Source organism: Diceros bicornis, chromosome 5, assembly GCF_020826845.1.
Source record: "Diceros bicornis minor isolate mBicDic1 chromosome 5, mDicBic1.mat.cur, whole genome shotgun sequence".
In the NCBI taxonomy this organism is placed as follows: Eukaryota; Metazoa; Chordata; class Mammalia; order Perissodactyla; family Rhinocerotidae; genus Diceros; species Diceros bicornis.
In genome coordinates, this window is record NC_080744.1 from 24,291,319 (window position 1) to 24,309,924 (window position 18,606).

The following is an 18,606-nucleotide window of genomic DNA, read 5'->3' on the forward strand; positions in this document are numbered from 1 at the left end:
GGTGAGTGGTCGGGGAGGGGTGCAGGCTGAAGGGGGCCTTGCCACAATAAGGGCCCACCCAAACAGGCCTATGCATCTTTGCCTCTAGGTTTGCAGAAGAGGCAACTCCAAAGCCCCAGCATCTTCCCGGTACCACCAAGCATGACCTCCTGTTTCCCATTCACAAACAATATACCCCTCATGCCACCCCTCCCCCTCAGAGGGACAGCCCAGGGAGAAGGAGCTCGTGGGGGTGGAGGATGGCAAGGCCCGGGAAGGCACTGCTGGGGCCAGGCTTCCTGGCAGGGCCCCATTTCAAGCTTCCCCAGAAAGTGCAAGTGGGGGAGCCTCCTGGTCCCCCTGCAGCGGTTTCTTAAGGAGGACAGATGGTGGAGTTGGTGGACACAGGCATCCACGCCCAAAGGCTCCCTGGCTTCAGTCCAAGCAGCTGGCAGGTTCATCCTTCTCCCCAGTGCCCCACAGATACCACTTCCGGGCCTCTGGCCTCTGCTGGGGCTCTTCCTGCCCAGATTTCTATGCCCATGCATGCCCTTCGCTGCGCAGATCTCTCTCTCTCCCTTCACAACCCTTACTGCGCTCTCTCCCTCTGCATATCTATTTCTTCCTCCCTCTTTCTCCTCCCGTGCTTCTCTCTTCCTTGCCATCCCTCACCAGGCCCGGAATGGGTCTCCCTCCCTCTTTCCCTCCCTCTCCAGCAGTATCTCCTCCCTCCTTAGCTCTCACCCCTGCACCTCTTTCTTTGTATTCCTCTCGCCCTCTCCCGGCCTCGCCAGCATCTTTCCTCCCCCGCCTGGCTTCGGCCTCCCCCAGCCTCCCCATCTCAGCTCAGTCTCCTCCCCCTCGCTCCTCTCCCCTCCCCTCGGCCTCACCCCACTCCCTTCCAGCTTCCCAAGGTTTCTTTCCACCCTGGGGGTCTCTGTGCCTCTCATTCTCCTTTCTACCTGCCTCCTCCCTCCCCACAGGTTCAGCAGGCACCCCTCCTTTTCTGCCTGGGCATCCCCCCACCACCGCTATCATCGCCACTGGCTCTTCATCTCCTGCTCCTCTCTCTATCCTCTCCTCTCCTCTCTTCTCCCTGTCCCTTTAAATCTGCCTGGCCCAGCCTCCCCCGTGATGCTGGGATGGAGCAAACATTGATTTGTGCTGGGATGGAATCGGAATTTTGATTTTTTTTTTCCTCTCCCAACCATAAGAAGAAAAAAATAATAAAGACACCCCCTCTTGATAGCCCCCTCTCCCTTCCCATCCAGCTCCCAGCTCCTCTTCCCTATCTCCATCCAAGGCAGATTTTTTTCCCTACACTCTTCTCCTCTCCCCCTACCCCTGTCACTACCTCGCGCCCCCCCTCCACCGCCTGCTCCTCCAGCTGGGGAGAGAGGGGACTCGCCTGCGGTTCCCCCACCTTAGCTCTCTGGGTCGGAGCAGTCTCTCCGGAAGGAGGGGGCTTGGCTTGCCGGGGTGAGGTGGGAGTGGAGGTATCCTGCCATGGATGCTGTGCCTGGGAGGCAGCCTGAGCCTCAGCCCACATGGTGAGTAACCTGCCCCATCCCTTTCTCCTGTCTGCCCATCCTCACCCTTGCCTTTCCCCTGCAGAGCCTCCCCCATCCCCATCCTTTCCCCCACCAAACCCTTCTGCCCATCTTGCTCCGATCTCCCCACTGCGTCTTCACACCCCTCCTTGCCTGGGAAGCCAAAGAACCGGGGCAGAGGGATCCTGACAGCAGCTAGAGAAGCGGGTGGCCTACGACTCTGCCCAGCCCCCTCTTAGGACCCCCTAAACTGCCATCCACACTCGACACTTCGGGGTTCTAGATTGGAGAAGTGAGACTCCCGCTTGGGGTTGGGACCCCAAGTCCTGGGAGGGGTCCTCTACAAGAAGGGAGGGGTGGGGAAGCCCCCAAAGCTTAGGAGCTGCTGGAAGACGCTGCCGAAGGGTGGGGGGTTGGAGGGCGGTGCTGATGCCCCGGAGCCACTGGGCCAAGAAGCGGCGGGCGAAGAGGAGGGGCCTCGCTCGCCACTTCCCCCCTCTTTCTCCGCAGCCACTCAGGATGAGGGTCCGGCCCTGCCAGCCCGTGCTGGGGCCCCCCCGCCCGGCCCCGGTCTAACTGCACCCGCCCCCAGGCCTCGCCCGGCTCCCAGGCCCCCAGCCGGCTCTCCAGCCCCAGGATGCGCTGAGCCACCGGGGGGCTGAGGCCGCGCCAACTACATGCATGTCCCCCGGGGGCAAGTTCGACTTTGACGACGGGGGCTGCTACGTGGGGGGCTGGGAGGCGGGGCGGGCACATGGCTACGGCGTGTGCACGGGGCCTGGCGCCCAGGGCGAGTACAGCGGCTGCTGGGCGCACGGCTTCGAGTCACTGGGCGTCTTCACGGGGCCCGGCGGACACAGCTACCAGGGCCACTGGCAGCAGGGCAAGCGCGAAGGGCTGGGCGTGGAGCGCAAGAGCCGCTGGACGTACCGCGGCGAGTGGCTGGGCGGGCTGAAGGGGCGCAGCGGCGTGTGGGAGAGCGTGTCCGGCCTGCGCTACGCCGGGCTCTGGAAGGACGGCTTCCAGGACGGCTACGGCACGGAGACCTACTCCGACGGAGGTGCGGGGCCCGGCCCAATACTGTCTGTCTGCTCGTCCGCGCGCGCCTTCCCCAGCTATATAGCCCCCGTGCCCGCTGTTTTCCTAGACGCCTTCCCCAGCGATCTGCGCCCATCTTTCTTCCCTCTCCTCCCACCATTACACACGCCTTCTTCATTTGCCTGTCCCCTGCCTGCTTTCCCCTTTCCCAATCTGCCTGCCCTCACCCCTTCTCTGTTTACCTGGCCCTCACACCCTCCATCTACCTGACCCTCCCACACCCGCGTCTGCTTTTCCCACACACCTCCCCTCTCCACCTGCCTGTCCCTAACACCTCTGCTCTCCTTGTTCCCCCACATTCCCTCAGTCAGCTTGCCCCTCTTAGTCCTGTTTGCCTGTCACATGACTATCTCCTACACCCCTGTCAGCCTGTCCCTCACACCCTCTGGACTGTCTGTCCTTCACATACCCAGCCTGCCTGGCCCTCCCCCTTCCCCTTGTCTACCTGCACTGCTCAAATTCACCTATCTCCTGCTACCTGTTTGTCTTCACTCTGCTCTTCCACACCTTCCGACCCAGCCTGGCCTGTCCCTAGCTCCTAGTGCCCTTCCCCGACCTCCACGCTAACTGCCCCCACCTCTCTCACCCGACACTTAGACTTCCAGGGGCGCTTGGGGCCTGGGGTGCAAGGAGCAGCGGGTCCTGACTCTCTCTCCCGGTCCTACCCCGCCCGCAGGCACCTACCAGGGCCAGTGGCAGGCCGGGAAGCGCCACGGCTACGGAGTGCGCCAGAGTGTGCCCTACCATCAGGCGGCGCTGCTGCGTTCGCCCCGCCGCACCTCGCTGGACTCGGGCCACAGCGACCCCCCGACGCCGCCCCCGCCCCTGCCCCTGCCAGGCGACGAGGGAGGCAGCCCGGCCTCGGGCTCCCGGGGCGGCTTCGTGCTGGCCGGGCCCGGGGACGCAGACGGCGCGTCCTCCCGAAAGCGCACCCCCGCCGCCGGCGGGTTCTTCCGCCGCTCTCTGTTGCTCAGCGGGCTGCGGGCGGGCGGGCGCCGCAGCTCCTTGGGCAGCAAGCGGGGCTCCCTGCGCAGCGAGGTGAGCAGCGAGGTGGGCAGCACAGGACCCCCGGTCTCCGAGGCCAGCGGGCCCCCGGCCCCAGCGCCGCCAGCCCTCATCGAGGGCTCCGCCACGGAGGTGTATGCGGGCGAATGGCGCGCCGACCGGCGCAGCGGCTACGGCGTGAGCCAGCGCTCCAACGGGCTGCGCTACGAGGGCGAGTGGCTGGGCAACCGGCGGCACGGCTACGGGCGCACCACCCGCCCCGACGGCTCCCGCGAGGAGGGCAAGTACAAGCGCAACCGGCTGGTGCACGGGGGGCGCGTGCGCAGCCTCCTGCCTCTGGCCCTTCGGCGGGGCAAAGTCAAGGAGAAGGTGGACAGGGCTGTCGAGGGTGCCCGTCGAGCCGTGAGCACCGCCCGCCAACGCCAAGAGATCGCCGCTGCCAGGTGGGCATCCGGTGCAGAGGCCAAAGCTAGGCTAAGGGGAGAAGGTACCCTGGGGACAGGGAAGGGGGACAGTGCCTAAAGGAGGACCAAGACCCAAGGCCTAGGGCCTAGCTGGGGAGAGCAGGCCTAGGGCCAGGCAGTTGTAGCCTTGGGTATTTGGGGTGTTTATCTGAGGCTACAGGTGGATGTGGGTGTAACTGTGGGTGGCTGGGTATCTGAGGGAAGCGTGTCTCAGTATCTTTTGTGGCGATGTGTGTCATTGTTGTGTGTAGGAATAGCAATGAGTGCTGCCTTGTGCAGGCCCAAGAAACCTCTTGGAACTCAGACACGTCCCTAGTCTTCCTCTTCTTGCAGCTGATCCAGCCTCCAAGCCTCAGGTCAGGAGCAGCAGCCCTGGGCAGAGAGACAGGGAGTGTGCATGCCTAACCACACCTGGCCTGCACACAGTCTTATATGGTGTCAGCCTTGGGCCTTGGGCAGGTCTAGTTTGTACAGCTGACCCATCCATCTGGAAAGATAGTCCCTCTCAGCTTTGCCTCCTTTCTGTCTCTTTACTCAACTAATAAAAGGTTTCGGGAAAGGAGGCTTGCCAGTAAATGAAATTTTCTTTCTGTAAATCAGATTACATTTCCATGCATCAGGAACCTTATCTAAAGCAGCACTGTCCAGTAGGAATATAATGTAAGCCAGATACATAATTTTAAATCTTGTAGTAGCCGTATGAAAAAATAAAAAGAAATAGATGAAATGAATTTAAATAATATATTTTATTTAAACCAATATATTCAAAATATTATCATTTCAACCTTTAATCAATATAAAATTATTAATGAGATATTTTACATTCCCCCTTTTTTTCCCTAAGTCTTTGAAATCTAGTATGTATTTTATACTTACAGCATATCATTTCAATTCAGACTAGCCACATTTTAAGTGCTTAACATATGGCTTGTGACTACTGGATTAGATAGCAAAGACCTAAAGAAAGCCAAAAATCCATTTGTAATTAGATTCACAGGCCCTGATTTACACAACTCACACAGATCAATTTTTACATATTGGATTTTCTTTAAAGGAGAGGGCACAGTTGAAGGATTTTGTTTAAATTTGAGACTGTTTCAGAGGATCACAGGTCAAGATATGTCCAAATATGCTTCAGTGAGTTTGTATAATGGATGACAAGGGGTGTGTGTGTGTGTGTGTATGAACATGTCATATCCAGAGTAGATGCCTGAGCCAGAGAATGTCTATCTGTAGCTATATCTGAGTGTCTGGGTGGTTCAAGTCTAGGGCCTTAAGCTAGAGAAGGGGGAGGGCAGAGCACCAGGGAGCACTTTAGGCTAGATGGGGAGCAGGCATGTGCAGGAAAAACTGATCTCAGTAGCTGAAGGATCAGGCAGTGGGAGGAGGCTGGTTGGTCTCCCCAGCAACAGGCCTGGCAAACCTGATTGGCTGCCAGCTGCCATGGATACAGCAGAGCCTCAGCAGCAGGTGCCTCTGCCAGGTAGCCTGAGCCTGGCCTGATGCCTGAGCACAGACTGGGTCTACTGCCTAGGACTTGATCATCCATACCATCTAAACTCAAAAACACAGGCCCTGGGCAGTGTTGGAATTTCTTGGCCAATGCAACCCAAGACTGACCTCATCCCCTGCCCTAAATCCCAAGACCAGCTCAGTTTCAAGACAAGTCTAGTCATATAGACTCTGAAAACCTTAAGAACAGGGTTATCTGAGGTCCCTTCAAGCAGGCCCTAAAGGTCCTTGTCCCACCAGGTTTGAGGGGAGGAGGTTGACCATATCTCCCAAGGTACATAGAGAGGAGGCGGACCTAAGACTACAGTGGACACCACCACCCTTCTCCCTACCCCCATACCCAGACTGCCTTCCTAGGCCAGATAAAACAGGCCTGGGTCCAGAGGGAGTCATGGGTCTGGATCCATTCAAGCCCATGACAAGTATGTCTGATTACCTCTATCTCTTCTCCTTGTGCCCCACCTTCAGTCAAGATTACAGACCTAAATGAATGATTACAAGGCATCTACATTAACAACAGAGGGTGAAAGGGAAAGGAAAATTGAGGAAGCATCTGACATCAGAGGGAGAACTGGGAAACCCCAGTGGGGAAAGGATTGATAATGCTTCCAGGCAACCTCTACCTATAGAGCAGGGCAGGATGGGAGGGGCTGTGGAAGGGAGACTAAGAGCTTACCCAGAAGGTCTCATGGCCATGCTGAGAAAGCATGCATGTTAGCAGGGAGAGGGAATAGATCATAGGAGAAAGGGGGGGACCCACCCTTACTCCAGTTTCAGAGCTCAGATAGGAGGGGGCAGGGCAGGGGGCAGGGGGCAGTGGCAGTGACCAAACGGGGAGAACAATGTGATAACAGAAGGACTGAAGACAAGCAAGATGTGAAATTCTCATGTTGGGAAATCTGCAGTGGAGGAGGCAGGGATAAATAACAAGAAGGGCTAGCAGCAGTAAGGGGAAGGAGGCAAAGGCTCCTAACACAGGGAGAGAGCAGCCCAGAACAAGGGGCAGGGTGGGGCAAAGCTGCCAGGAGGGCAGCATCGAGGTCCAAGAAAACGCCCTGGACCCCAGAGAGAGCTGTGTGACCCCAGGGAGTGTGAGAGGAGTTGATAACAACAGGAGGTGCCGACAGCAAAGAGGGAGGGCAGGCATAGCTTGTAAGCACCAAGCAGGTGTGACTGCAGAGGGATGTGCTAAGAGAGTGAGGTCTCATTTGTCACCAGGAAAGGAACAGGACAGTGGCGGGCAGCTGGGGAGGGCCTGGCCCCTGCAGCTGGAAGAAGGGAAGTGTTACTACAGGATGCAGTGGTGGAAGGGTGTGAGAGGAGCAGGGAGGTGTAATGACAGTAGGCCCAGCCCAGCTCTAGGAGAAGAAACCAAAGGCCAGCTGCCCTGGCGGCCGGGAAGGAGAGCAGCTGGCAGAGTGTGAGCAAGGGTGAGGACTCCAGAGGTGAGCTCAGATCCAGAGGATGTGATGTGGTGGGGACCTGGGCCAGGGGGCTGGAGCATCTGAGCAGGGCTAATCTGAAGGGGGTGCTGGTCTGCTAAGTCCCTGTCCCTGGAACCCAACAGGGCAGCAGACGCCCTTCTAAAGGCAGTGGCAGCCAGCAGTGTCGCCGAGAAGGCTGTGGAGGCAGCTCGAATGGCCAAACTGATAGCCCAGGACCTGCAACCCATGTTAGAGGCCCCAGGTGAGGCGTGGGCAGCCTGGGGCGGGGGATGGGCCCCCTGGGGAGCTGGAGAGGCTCTGGCATGGAAAGGGGAAGGGAATCCCTGCAGGGCACTTGGGATGGAAAAGCCAAGGATTGAGGGTCCAAGGGGACGGAGGGTGGGGGCCAGGCCCGGTTGTTTGGAGAGTGGACCTGGGAATTTATGAAATAGGGCCAGAACGACTATGGGGTTGCGGTCTTGCAATGAGAGGCGGTAACCCTGGGGACACTGAAGTCCTGGGAGGCGCCCAGACAGGGGATAAAGCTGTAGCTTTGGCAGCCCAAGGCCAGTTAGGCCCCTCTGATTCTTAGCTATCCCTGCCCCAGGCCACAGACCCAGGCAGGACTCAGAAGGTTCCGACACAGAGCCCTTGGATGAGGACAGCCCTGGGGTGTACGAGAATGGACTGACCCCCTCAGAGGGCTCCCCTGAACTGCCTAGCAGTCCTGCCTCCTCCCGCCAACCCTGGCGACACCCTGCCTGCCGGAGCCCACTGCCTCCTGGGGGGGACCAGGGTCCCTTCTCCAGCCCCAAAGCTTGGCCTGAGGAGTGGGGGGGCCCAGGTGAGCAGGCAGAGGAACTAGCTGGCTATGAGGCTGAGGATGAGGCTGGGATGCAGGGGCCAGGGCCCAGAGACGGTTCCCCACTGCTCGGAGGCTGCAGCGACAGTTCTGGAAGTCTTCGAGAGGAGGAGGGGGAAGATGAAGAGCCCTTGCCCCAGCTGAGGACCCCAGGGGGCTTGGAGCCTGAGCCCGGGACCACACCAGTCCCGAGGGGCCCGTCCTCAAGGGGTCCTGAAGCCAGGTGCCTGATGGAAGAGCTTGAGGAGCATGCCGCAACCGAGAGGCCTGCCCAGCCGGTGAGACACTCTCCATCCCCATTTTGTGCCCTCAGAGTCTCAGCTCCTTTCTGGCCCCTCTTCCCAAAGCCTTGCCTCTCCTTCCATCCAGGCCTCTGTCTGATCCCCTGGGGCTTTGATCTGGGCTCAGCTTCCTCTCTGCCTGCCCAGTCCTGGCCCATATCCCACCTCAAAAGAGACCTTCATGTCCAACGCCCTCATTTGACAGATGGGGGAACTGAGGCCCAGAGCATTTGAAGTAACTTGCCCAAAGCTACAAACTAATAATTAACGGTGGAGCCAGAACATCTTTCCCTGTTCTCCTTCCATATCATTTCCAACTCCCAGTTTCCTACTCCACCCCCACCCCCACCTCCACCTCCACACTTTCTCTCTTTGGTGCCCAGAAATAAAAAAGGAAAAGCTTGTTCCCTCCCTACCCTGACTCTCCCTCCCTCTCCTGGGAAGAAGGGAAATAGGAAAGGCAGCAGAAACCCAGGAGGGGTGGAGATTCTCCAGAATCCTCTACTCTGATTGGACTTCAGGTCTTCTCCTGTTTCCTAGCAACCACATCCTCATCCCTCATCCCCCTCTGCTTTACTGCAGTACCGGCTGCTGCTGCCAACAACGTCTGCTACTAAGGCCAGGCACCTTCTGCCTGGGCCACGTGACATGCTGGTGGGAGAGGAGTGGAGAGTGGAGGGAGGAAGGGCTGTTCCTGACTTGAGGGAGCCAGAGGGAAGGTGGGGCCCTGCCTGGGAGAAGAGGGGTGTTTTGCAATCCAAAACAAAGGTTGGAGATCCCCCCACGCCTGGCACTGAGGAGAGGGGCTGTGACCATTCAGCTTTGCCACTTCAGCCAGGGCAGGAAGGTGGGACCTGTCGTTGGACCTGGTCCTCGGGGACTGAGGCTGCATTTCCCCCTCTCTCTAGGGAGCTGCCAACCCCCTGGTGGTGGGAGCCGTGGCCCTCCTGGACCTCAGCCTGGCGTTCCTGTTCTCCCAGCTCCTCACCTGAGGCTCCTGCCCAGCCTAGCCTGGCTTTGGTTGCTGCCTCTTCACTCCTTGGACCTGCCTTTTTCTCTCTTCCTCCTCCTGGTTGTTTCTTCTCCTATCTTTCTTTCTCTTCTCCCTTTCCTTCCTTTCTTTTCTGTCCCCCTTTGTTTTCATCTCTTGCTTTTTCTTCCCCTCTCTCCTTTCAGATTCTCTCATTTCCTGTGGATCTGTCTGTCGTCCTCACTCCCTTCCCCACCCCACCCCTTCTCCCTCTCTAGATTGTTTACATATGAAGGGCTTTTCTCCTCAGAGTTGCTCTCTTCTCTGAGACACACAAATCTAAGTCAGACCATTGCCCCACAACCTCCCCGCCTTTTCTTTAGACCTGAACTTCGATGAGGGTAGGGGTTTGGTGTCCTGAGGAGTCTCCTGGAAGCCAAGTGGAAAGGAGGAAGAAAATGGAGAAGGGGGTACTGTATACTGGGCAAGGCACTGGCCGAGCTGTGGTGGGAGCTGGACCCAAGGGGCCTGAGGTCCCTCTGAGGCCTAGTGAAAAGGCCAGAGGAGGTGCAGCCCCCATCTCTGACCTGGGAGGATCCTGTCTCACCTCCAAGGGTTGAGCTAGGTTCTTGCCTAACTTCATCCTTCCTTGAAGGAGATAAGGGAAATGAAAAGTAGGAGGACTCTCTAGCATCTCCCTCTTTCTCTCCTCAACAGCCAGCCCCTCCCTCGTCCAACCGGTTTGGGTGGCATGCCATGTCCAGAGCAATGTGTAAAGCAAAGCAAATGTCCAGTGCAGCCAAGTCCACCCATTGACCTCTCGCACCCTCCTCTCTCCCCCTAAACGTTTATTTGCTTGGTCTGGACTCACTTGTGGCCTTTGATTAAATTTCTAAGGGGCCTGAAGAAGACATTTCTACTGCAGAGGGTTTGAGGCACCTGAGCAAGGACCCCACTCCCCAACTCTGGCAGTCGTGGCGGTGGTGGAGGGGGCGGCAGTTCTGGGGAACGGAACCAGACTAGATAACAGGAACTCACAGGGCAGCAGAAGCTGTGACAAGTTTAGTAGTCTCTAAGTGGGTTATGTCCCTTCCCCCATCCCCATCAGAATCTTGTGAAATGGGAAAACAACAGGAGGAGGGGATCAAGGAAACCAATCTCACACACTTTCTAGGCAGGGAAGAGGTGGGCCTCAAAGCCGTTGAGAGGTGGGTGGAGAGCCCTGTTTGAGATTGTGGCTGATCCCTGGTACTAGCTTTTCCCCTGGGGGCAGGAAGCCCAAGGAAGAGGGACTGTAGGGTACCCAGGGGATCTTTCCTCCCTCCCCTGCATGAGGCAGAGGCAAGCTGCCTGCCAACCCCCTCCCTCAAGGAATGGCCTTGCCTGGGAATGCCCACCACACACATCCTCCTCTTTTTTTCTAGTCAAACTCTGTTCACTCCTTGGCCTGCATCTCTCCTTTCTCCCCTCTCAACCTTTACTTCTGATTTCTATTTCATGGAATTTGGGATTGAAGTTAAACTACAACAGTGCCGCCAACACTAAGTCTTGCAGGAAAAAAAAATACAAAGAAATTTAACAAAAAAAATATATTAATAAAAAACTTCAAAAAAGGGGGGGATTGTCATCTCCTTTGGGGTGCGATGGCTTCAAACCCAAGCTCTCTGAGGCTCTCCGGGTGCTGAGAATGTTCGAGGAGCCCTCTTGGGGAAACCCCAGGCCTGATAGACAGTCTCGCCGCCCCTATGCGGATCAGAGCTGCTTCCCCTAAACTCCAAAGCCAGAGGCCTGAGGTCAGAGGATTCAAGACGTCTCAGCAGGGAGGCCCAGGAAGGGCGGGGTCCCGTGGTGGGGGCGGGGAGAGGGAAGGACCAGACGAAGCACCAACCCCCGCCCGGCCCCGTACCAGGAAGTGCTGGGGGCAGAGGAGCAGAGTTGAGCCAGAAGCCAGGTGAGGCTGGCGTTAGGGATGGCATCCTGGTGTGGGGAAGCTGGGGCCGCCTGCGATGTGAACGGCGGAGGAGTCCCGCAAGAGAAATCGCGCAGGGCCGTGGAAGGAAAGAAATGGCTGAGCTAGGGATGGGAAACCAGGTGGAGGACGGAAGGGGGGTGGGAAATAGGCGGGGCTCCTGCGCGTGCTCAGTAGGGACGGGCTGGTTGGGGGGGGGCACGCATGCGTAATGGGGATCTCCTCGGGATGGGGGTGGAGTTCGGACACCCACGTGGAGAAAGGTAAATGTGGGCTCAGTTTTAGGGTAGCTGTGGGACCCGGGCCCTCAGGATCTTGGCCCAGGGGACCCTGGGCAGAAAGGCCATGCAGCCCTAGCAAGAGAAGGTTAAAGCCCTTTCCATTCCCGGGCTTTGACCCCCAGGATGTTGGTGCCTTCGCTGAAGCTTCAAGACCTAATCGAGGAGATTCGTGGGGCCAAGACCCAGGCCCAGGAGCGGGAGGTGATCCAAAAGGAGTGCGCCCACATCCGGGCCTCCTTCCGCGATGGGGACCCTCTGCACAGGCACCGCCAGCTGGCCAAACTGCTCTACGTCCACATGTTGGGCTACCCCGCCCACTTTGGACAGGTACTGGGCAGAGTTTGATGAGGGAGGCTAGTGGAGCAGTGTCTCAGACCCCCTCACGTATCTGTGCCCTGATTTTTTTATTTTACAAAGTTGCTGAACCCTCACAGTATACACTGCAGACCTCCTTCCCCATTACAGTCCCTGTGGGTCATCAGCTGGACTGAACCCTTCATTCTCTGGCCAGCCTCATTCAGGGTACCTCCTCCTCTCCTCTCCCATCATCCTCGACTCCTATTGCCTGGAAACTACCCACTGACTCTCGATCTCCTAAGCCCCTCCTCCTGTTGAAGGGAGGTTGATGGGATATTGTGCCCCCACAAGTTAATCTGGCATTAAGGAGGAGGATAGAAAGGGATGTTAGTGCCTCTGGTTTCAGTCCTGCCCCTTCCTGGTCTGCCCCCTTCCCTATAGATGGAGTGCCTGAAACTGATCGCCTCTCCCAGATTCACAGACAAGAGGGTGGGCTACCTGGGGGCCATGCTTCTACTGGATGAGAGGCAGGATGCCCACCTGCTCATTACCAACAGCATCAAGAAGTGAGAGGGTTCTGGGAAGCACTTGGAATCAGGGAGATGGGAGATGGGGGAACTGGGAAATCCCAAGGGGCTGCCTGCTGTAGGTACTGGGAAGGCCTGGATTTCCCAGAGCCTTGACTGACTGCCCTCCCAACTCTGCAGTGACCTGAGCCAGGGGACTCAGGCAGTACAAGGCCTGGCCCTGTGCACTCTGAGCACCATGGGCTCTGCTGAGATGTGCCGGGATCTGGCCACTGAGGTGGAGAAACTGCTCCTGCAGCCCAGCCCCTATGTGCGCAAGAAGGTGAGCTGGCAGGACTCTAGGCACCTGCCCCTCCAGAAACTGTCCCGTTTGCCATGTGATAGAGGTAGGGGGTCCATCTTGGCAGACCTCCACCCTCTCTGAGCCCCCTGACCTCTGCAGGCTGTTCTGACTGCAGTGCACATGATCCGGAAGGTCCCTGAGCTCTCCACCATCTTCCTCCCACCCTGTGCCCAACTGCTTCGCGAACGCCACCACGGTAAGGCCACCGGGCTCCCCATCCCCTGCCTCAGCTCTGGCTACCGACAGAAGTGAAAAATGGGATGGGAACACCAGCTCCTAGGAGAAGGCTAGGACGTGCACACACACGCACACAGTAGACGCTCCTGTTCCCCTGGCCCACCATTCGCTTCCCCCACCCTCACCCAGGCATCCTAATGGGCACCATCACACTGATCATGGAGCTCAGCGAACGAAGCCCTGCAGCCCTCAAGCACTTTCGAAAGGTGGGCTGGAGAAGGGGCAGGCCCTGGGCCAGGAAGAGAGGAGCAGTGGGGTTGGAGTGGGGCTGAAGGGTGAGAGGACTTGGAAGAATGCCCAGATGAGGCTGTGCCCTCCCCCCAGGTGGTGCCCCAGCTGGTGCAGATCCTCCGGACTCTGCTGACAACGGGATACTCCACAGAACACAGCATATCTGGAGTCAGCGACCCCTTCCTGCAGGTGGGCTGGCCCTTCCCTGCTGTATCCCTGGAACAGAGAGCTGAGCTGGAAACCCATGGCCGGTGGTCACCTCCCGGAGAACACTTTGGCTCAGTCAGTGCCTTAGGCAGAAGGGTGGCAGGCACAGGTCTGCCCAGGTCATCCCAGGACCATTGCGGGGAGGGGGACACCTGAAAGTTAGAAAATCCAGTTTGGTAACAATAAAAAAAAGCTTGTCCGCAAATCCCCTGGCCTCACACACCTCTGATCCCCTCCCAGGGCCCAAGGGACCTGGGGGGGAGGGAGGGGCAGGGAGCCTCTAGGGAACCAGCCAGGTCTCTCACAATGCTCTCCTTAATGGATTTTTCTCCTCAGCCCCATGACTCCTTACCCTATGAACCCCTCCACTTTTCAACCTTTAACCCAACTTTAGGTCCGGATACTTCGTCTGCTTCGGATTCTGGGCCGGAACCACGAGGAGAGCAGTGAGACCATGAATGACTTGCTAGCCCAGGTTGGGGGCTGGGGAGCGGGCACTGGTTAGGTGTGTTGCTCTATGATCCCACCAGCCCTGGGCATCCCTCACATGACCACCGACCACAGAGTGGCAGTACAGTCACGTCTCCATTTCCCTCTAGACTGTGACCTCAGTGAGGACAGGGACACAGTCTCTCTCAGTGCAATAGCCCCTGCACATAGTGGGGCTCAGGAACTTTGTTAGATGGTTGAGGGATGACATGGTGGAGACCTTCCAAAGACCTGAGGAGAGGACAGAGCCCCCTGTAGATGCATCTTCTCTCCCATCCACTCAGGTGGCCACTAACACAGACACCAGCCGCAATGCAGGCAACGCGGTCCTGTTTGAGACAGTGCTCACCATCATGGACATCCGCTCTGCAGCTGGCCTGCGGGTATCATCCCATATGCCTCTCCCCTGTGGCCCCACCCACCAGCCCCAGCCAGGCAGACAGGTCCTGTGCCCTGGTTTCTCCTCCCCACCCCTGTCATCCTGTACCATGCAGTGCCCACTCCTAAAAGAGCAGGTTGCTCCTTCCCTGACTGTCCCCAACCTCCGCCTCCCGTAGGTTCTAGCTGTCAACATTCTTGGCCGCTTTCTGCTCAACAGTGACAAGAATATTAGGTAATAGTCCCAGGTGGTTGGCTGGGCTGTGCCACTGAGCCCCTGGCTCCCTGCCCTCCTCCTTCCAGTCTCCCAATACACCTGCCTCTTATCCCAACACCCAGGGCAGGGTGGGGCGGGAAGGGGGCTGATGGCCATGTCACAATGGGTCCTCTCCCACTCTGGCCAGGTACGTGGCCCTGACGTCGTTGCTGCGGCTGGTGCAGTCTGATCACAGTGCTGTGCAGCGGCACCGGCCCACCGTGGTGGAGTGTCTGCGGGAACCTGACGCCTCCCTCAGCCGGTGAGCAGGACAGAGGAATGAGAGGGCAGGGCAGAGGGCCTGGCACCTGGGGCCAAGAGCCGGGCCAGCCCAGTGCAGCTGGAGTAAGGGACTGAGGAGATAGGGACCTGGGGAAGGGGAGGGCCTGAGGCACGTTGGGGGGTGACACATGTCTCTGTCCTGCCAGGCGGGCCCTGGAGCTGAGCCTGGCTCTGGTGAACAGCTCCAACGTGCGAGCCATGATGCAAGAGCTACAGGGCTTTCTGCAGTCCTGCCCCGCTGATCTGCGGGCCGACTGTGCCTCAGGCATCCTGCTGGCTGCAGAGAGGTGAGGTGACAGGTGCCCAGGAGACAGGGTGGAATCTGGGAAGGGTTGGCACCAGGACTCATGAGCCACGTCCCCTAGGTTTGCCCCATCCATGCGGTGGCACATAGACACCATCCTGCGCGTGCTGACAACGGTGAGGCAGGGGCTGGTCTGAGAGCCGGGCGGGCGTGGGCGGGGTTCACCACACTGACGTGGCCACGTTCACCCCCTCCAGGCGGGCGCCCACGTGCGGGATGACGCCGTGGCCAACCTGACCCAGCTGATTGGGGGGGCCCAGGAGCTACACGCCTACTCTGTGCGCCGCCTCTACTGTGCCCTGGCAGAGGACATCTCCCAGGTACCGCTCCCACCACCCAGGCCCAGGGTGCCGCACCCTCCCAGCCCTGACTGGGCCACCTGCTCCCTACACCTGGTTCCCAACTGTTTTTCCCTCAGGGTCACAGCTATCTCCTTAGTGGCAGGACACTCAAGGACAGACTTAGATTTTAGTTAGAACACCTGGACTTCTGTCCTGGCTCTGGTTCCCATTTAACTTTCTTTATGCTCAGTGCACTCAGTTTTCTACCCTGCCTACCTCCCAGAGCTGTCTTGAGGATCAAATCTGCCATGTATGAGGTTTTATTATTACCTGACTGCTGAATGAATTAACAGATGCCAGCCAGTATCTACAGCCCCCTCTCCATACTACCTTGGTGGGGTAGACAGAAACCACCACCCCTTCCTCAAGGGAGACACCTTCTCACTTCCCTGTCCTCACTGCACCCCTTGTGGTCAGGCCATGTCATTCTGGTGCCTGGCCACCAGAGGGCAGAGGAAGCCCAGCAGCCAGCACAGAACCCAGGAACAAACTCGAACATACCTGCTCCCGTGCCGAGGCCCTTCCCTTTCCCCATCCCTGCAAACCCCACCATCTCTGCACCGCCGAAAGGGATGTCACAGGGCCTGGAAGTGAGGCAGGGACCCAGACCCTGGCCCAGCTTGTTTCTCATCCTGAGCAGCAACCGCTGGTGCAAGTGGCAGCCTGGTGCATCGGGGAATACGGGGACCTCCTGCTGGAAGGGAGCTGTGAGGAAATCGAGCCCCTTCAGGTGAGACCTGCTATGGGGGGACACTGAGGAGGGTCTTGGCAGGGGAGGCAAGGCTGGCCCCAGGGTCACTACCTGTGTCCCCCGTGAAGGTGGAGGAAGAGGAGGTGTTGGCACTGCTGGAAAGGGTGCTGCAGTCCCATATGTCCCTGCCAGCCACCCGAGGGTATGCCCTCACGGCCCTGATGAAGCTCAGCACCCGGCTCCGTGGGGATAACAAGTAAGAAGGGGTCCCAGCCCCTCCCAGACACCCCCTTCTTGGTGCCTCCAGTGAGAGATGTCCTTCGCTGTGCCCACCACTTTCTGAGTTTCTCTCCAGGCACACACCCCAATCCCCCCAAGTATCGTGGGTCTCCCCCTGCTCTGTGGGGCCTCTCCCTTCCCCACCACCTCCTGGAGTTGAAGGGCAGGGCAGGCTGCCATTCCCCTCACGCAGCGCCCTGTGGCCCAGCCGCATCCGCCAGGTGGTGTCCATCTACGGGAGCTGCCTGGACGTGGAGCTGCAGCAGCGGGCTGTGGAGTATGACGTGCTCTTCCGGAAGTACGACCACATGAGGTGCGATGGGCGCTCTGCCGCAGTGCAAGACCCACAGCCCTGCCCTCTCCCCAGACGTCCTCTCCCCAGTCCCCCTTCCTGGGGACAAGAGTCTCACCCTCACCTGTGTCCTTCCTCACCCACAGTCAGAGCCTCCCACCCACAGTTCACTGAAGCTGAGCTGGCTTCCAGCCCTCCTTGCTCATCTGAAGAGCAGCAACAGCATGCCATCTTAGGAAATCAGAGGGGCGCTTCCGACCTGCCATGTGCCCGGGGCTCTCCATGTTCCTAACCCTCCTCCCCCATGCCTCCTATGAAAAGCCCAGGTCCACCCAGGACACACCTGCATTCCATCCTCTCAGGGCTGCCATCCTGGAAAAGATGCCTCTTGTGGAACGAGGTGGCCCTCAGGTTGATGAGGAAGCAAAGGAAAGCAAAGAAGAAACTCGGCTTTTGGAAGCAGCCCCAGTCCCCACAGAGCCCCAGGTGAGGAGAACGGAAGCCCTGGGGGAAAGAGGACTTGGTCGGGCTTCCATACCCAGCCCTGACTCTGCTGCCCTCTCCTCCAGGCCTCAAAGCTCTTGGATCTGTTAGATCTCCTCGACGGCCCTTCTGGGGATGCCCAGCATCCACGCCCTCTGGATCCCTCCCCAGGAGGTCCTCTAGTACAGCTCCTCGACCTTCCATGTGCTTCTCCACCCCCAGGTAAACCTCAGCAAAGGGAGATGGGAGGTATCTTATTAGAGAAGGCAGGGTGGAAATGTGCTGTTTCTCCTTCTTACCCAGGACTGAGGGCCATGTACCCTCTTCCCTACTGTGTGCCCCCCATCACATCCCTATCTTGGTAGGCAAAAGCGTTCATTAGCTCATGCCAGTGCCCTCCTGGACACCCCTCAATGTCGTCCCTTTGTTCCAGACTTCTTACCCTGGCCTGTGGGGCCCTGCTAACTCCCAAGCCTGTCTCATACACTTTCCCACTACCCACCCCACCGGCCCCCTCTCGGCCCCAAGCCCTTGACAGTTCATGTTCCTTTTACATGGAATGTTGTCTCCCCAGCACATCAAATGATGTGGCTCATTCTCACTCCTCAGGCCTCAGCTAAAGTGTCAGGCGCCCGCCCACCACTCCTATTTCAGTTCTCTCCTCCCAGTTCTCCTGCGTAGTTGATTAACTTCATGGCACCAATTAGTCAATGATTATTTTGTTGTCTTGTTTATTGTTTCTCTCCCCCACTGGACTGTAAGCTCCAACAGGGACCTCACCTTGTCCACTTTGTCACTAGCATCTCAGGCCGAGCCCTGTGCCCAGTGGGGGCTCACTCTCTGTTGAACGAATGGATGAACTCATTATCTTCAGCCCCTACGCTGAGCTCCTTCTCTCTCCCTACTCAGCTCCCATCCCAGATCTCAAAGTGTTTGAGCGTGAGGGACTACAGCTGAACCTTTCTTTCGTTCGACCCCCTGGAACTCCTATTCTGCTCTTAATCACTGTCACTGCTACCAACACCTCAGGGGATGACGTCACCCACTTCATCTGCCAAGCCGCGGTGCCCAAGGTTTGTAAAGGATTCAGAGGTGGCCTGGGCATTCCAGGAGAAAAGGCTGCTGAGTAGAGGAGGTGGGGGGGAGAATGAGGTGAGAAGGAGTGATGTGCAGGGACAAGCACTCGGGGCGTTATGGAAGAAGGTCTGGAACTCCTGGGTGTGGAGGGTTGGCTGCCTCTCTGTGCTCCCCCAACCTCCTGTGTTCAGAGTTTCCAGCTGCAGCTACAGGCCCCCAGTGGGGACACAGTTCCAGCTCAGGGTGGCCTTCCGGTGACCCAGCTCCTCAGAATCCTCAATCCTAACAAGGTGAGCTCCAGAAGCCCCCGTGGATGAGACCCACGGATGGGAGAAGTCACGGGTGCTAAGTCTGGTCTCCACTCTCCTCTTCCTAGGCCCCCCTGCGGCTAAAGCTTCGCCTCACCTACAACCACTTTGGCCAATCGGTGCAGGAGATCTTCGAGGTGAACAACTTGCCTGTGGAGACGTGGCAGTAACAGCCTCCACACAGCCTGA

At 58.3% G+C, this 18,606-nt stretch overlaps 2 protein-coding genes across 6 annotated transcripts; both read left to right on the top strand.

Moving 5' to 3' along the window:
• The first annotated feature begins 752 nt into the window (after window positions 1-752).
• Window positions 753-10,861, top strand: JPH4 (junctophilin 4). Its single transcript, XM_058540909.1, has 6 exons — window positions 753-1,529; window positions 2,040-2,589; window positions 3,304-4,075; window positions 7,176-7,294; window positions 7,640-8,172; window positions 9,084-10,861. The coding sequence occupies exons 2-6, from the start codon at window positions 2,211-2,213 to the stop codon at window positions 9,165-9,167; spliced, it is 1,887 nt and encodes a 628-aa protein (XP_058396892.1). The 5' UTR covers window positions 753-1,529; window positions 2,040-2,210; the 3' UTR covers window positions 9,168-10,861.
• Window positions 10,862-10,991: 130 nt separating this feature from the next.
• On the top strand, window positions 10,992-18,605 carry AP1G2 (adaptor related protein complex 1 subunit gamma 2). Of its 5 annotated transcripts, none has more exons than XM_058540904.1 (22): window positions 10,992-11,096; window positions 11,518-11,722; window positions 12,134-12,258; window positions 12,400-12,541; window positions 12,662-12,758; window positions 12,929-13,005; window positions 13,124-13,219; window positions 13,632-13,712; window positions 14,011-14,109; window positions 14,284-14,339; window positions 14,509-14,622; window positions 14,789-14,929; window positions 15,008-15,062; window positions 15,144-15,266; window positions 15,928-16,017; window positions 16,107-16,234; window positions 16,451-16,570; window positions 16,912-17,035; window positions 17,119-17,254; window positions 17,942-18,105; window positions 18,301-18,399; window positions 18,486-18,605. In XM_058540904.1, the coding sequence occupies exons 2-22, from the start codon at window positions 11,519-11,521 to the stop codon at window positions 18,585-18,587; spliced, it is 2,373 nt and encodes a 790-aa protein (XP_058396887.1). In that variant the 5' UTR covers window positions 10,992-11,096; window position 11,518; the 3' UTR covers window positions 18,588-18,605. The 5 variants fall into 5 exon arrangements, with proteins under 5 accessions (XP_058396887.1, XP_058396889.1, XP_058396888.1 ...); XM_058540906.1 differs by having other exon boundaries at window positions 17,119-17,236; XM_058540905.1 differs by having other exon boundaries at window positions 16,466-16,570.
• Window position 18,606: the final 1 nt, after the last annotated feature.

Coding starts and splice junctions, on each gene's coding strand:
- JPH4 (XM_058540909.1), top strand. CDS start 2,211: ATGTCCCCCGGGGGCAAGTTCGACTTTGACGACGGGGGCTGCTACGTG. Junction 2,590..3,303: donor GGAGACCTACTCCGACGGAG/GTGCGGGGCCCG, acceptor CCCCGCCCGCAG/GCACCTACCAGGGCCAGTGG. Junction 8,173..9,083: donor CCGAGAGGCCTGCCCAGCCG/GTGAGACACTCT, acceptor CCCTCTCTCTAG/GGAGCTGCCAACCCCCTGGT.
- AP1G2 (XM_058540904.1), top strand. CDS start 11,519: ATGTTGGTGCCTTCGCTGAAGCTTCAAGACCTAATCGAGGAGATTCGT. Junction 12,542..12,661: donor GCCCCTATGTGCGCAAGAAG/GTGAGCTGGCAG, acceptor TGACCTCTGCAG/GCTGTTCTGACTGCAGTGCA. Junction 17,255..17,941: donor ATGTGCTTCTCCACCCCCAG/GTAAACCTCAGC, acceptor CTCCCTACTCAG/CTCCCATCCCAGATCTCAAA.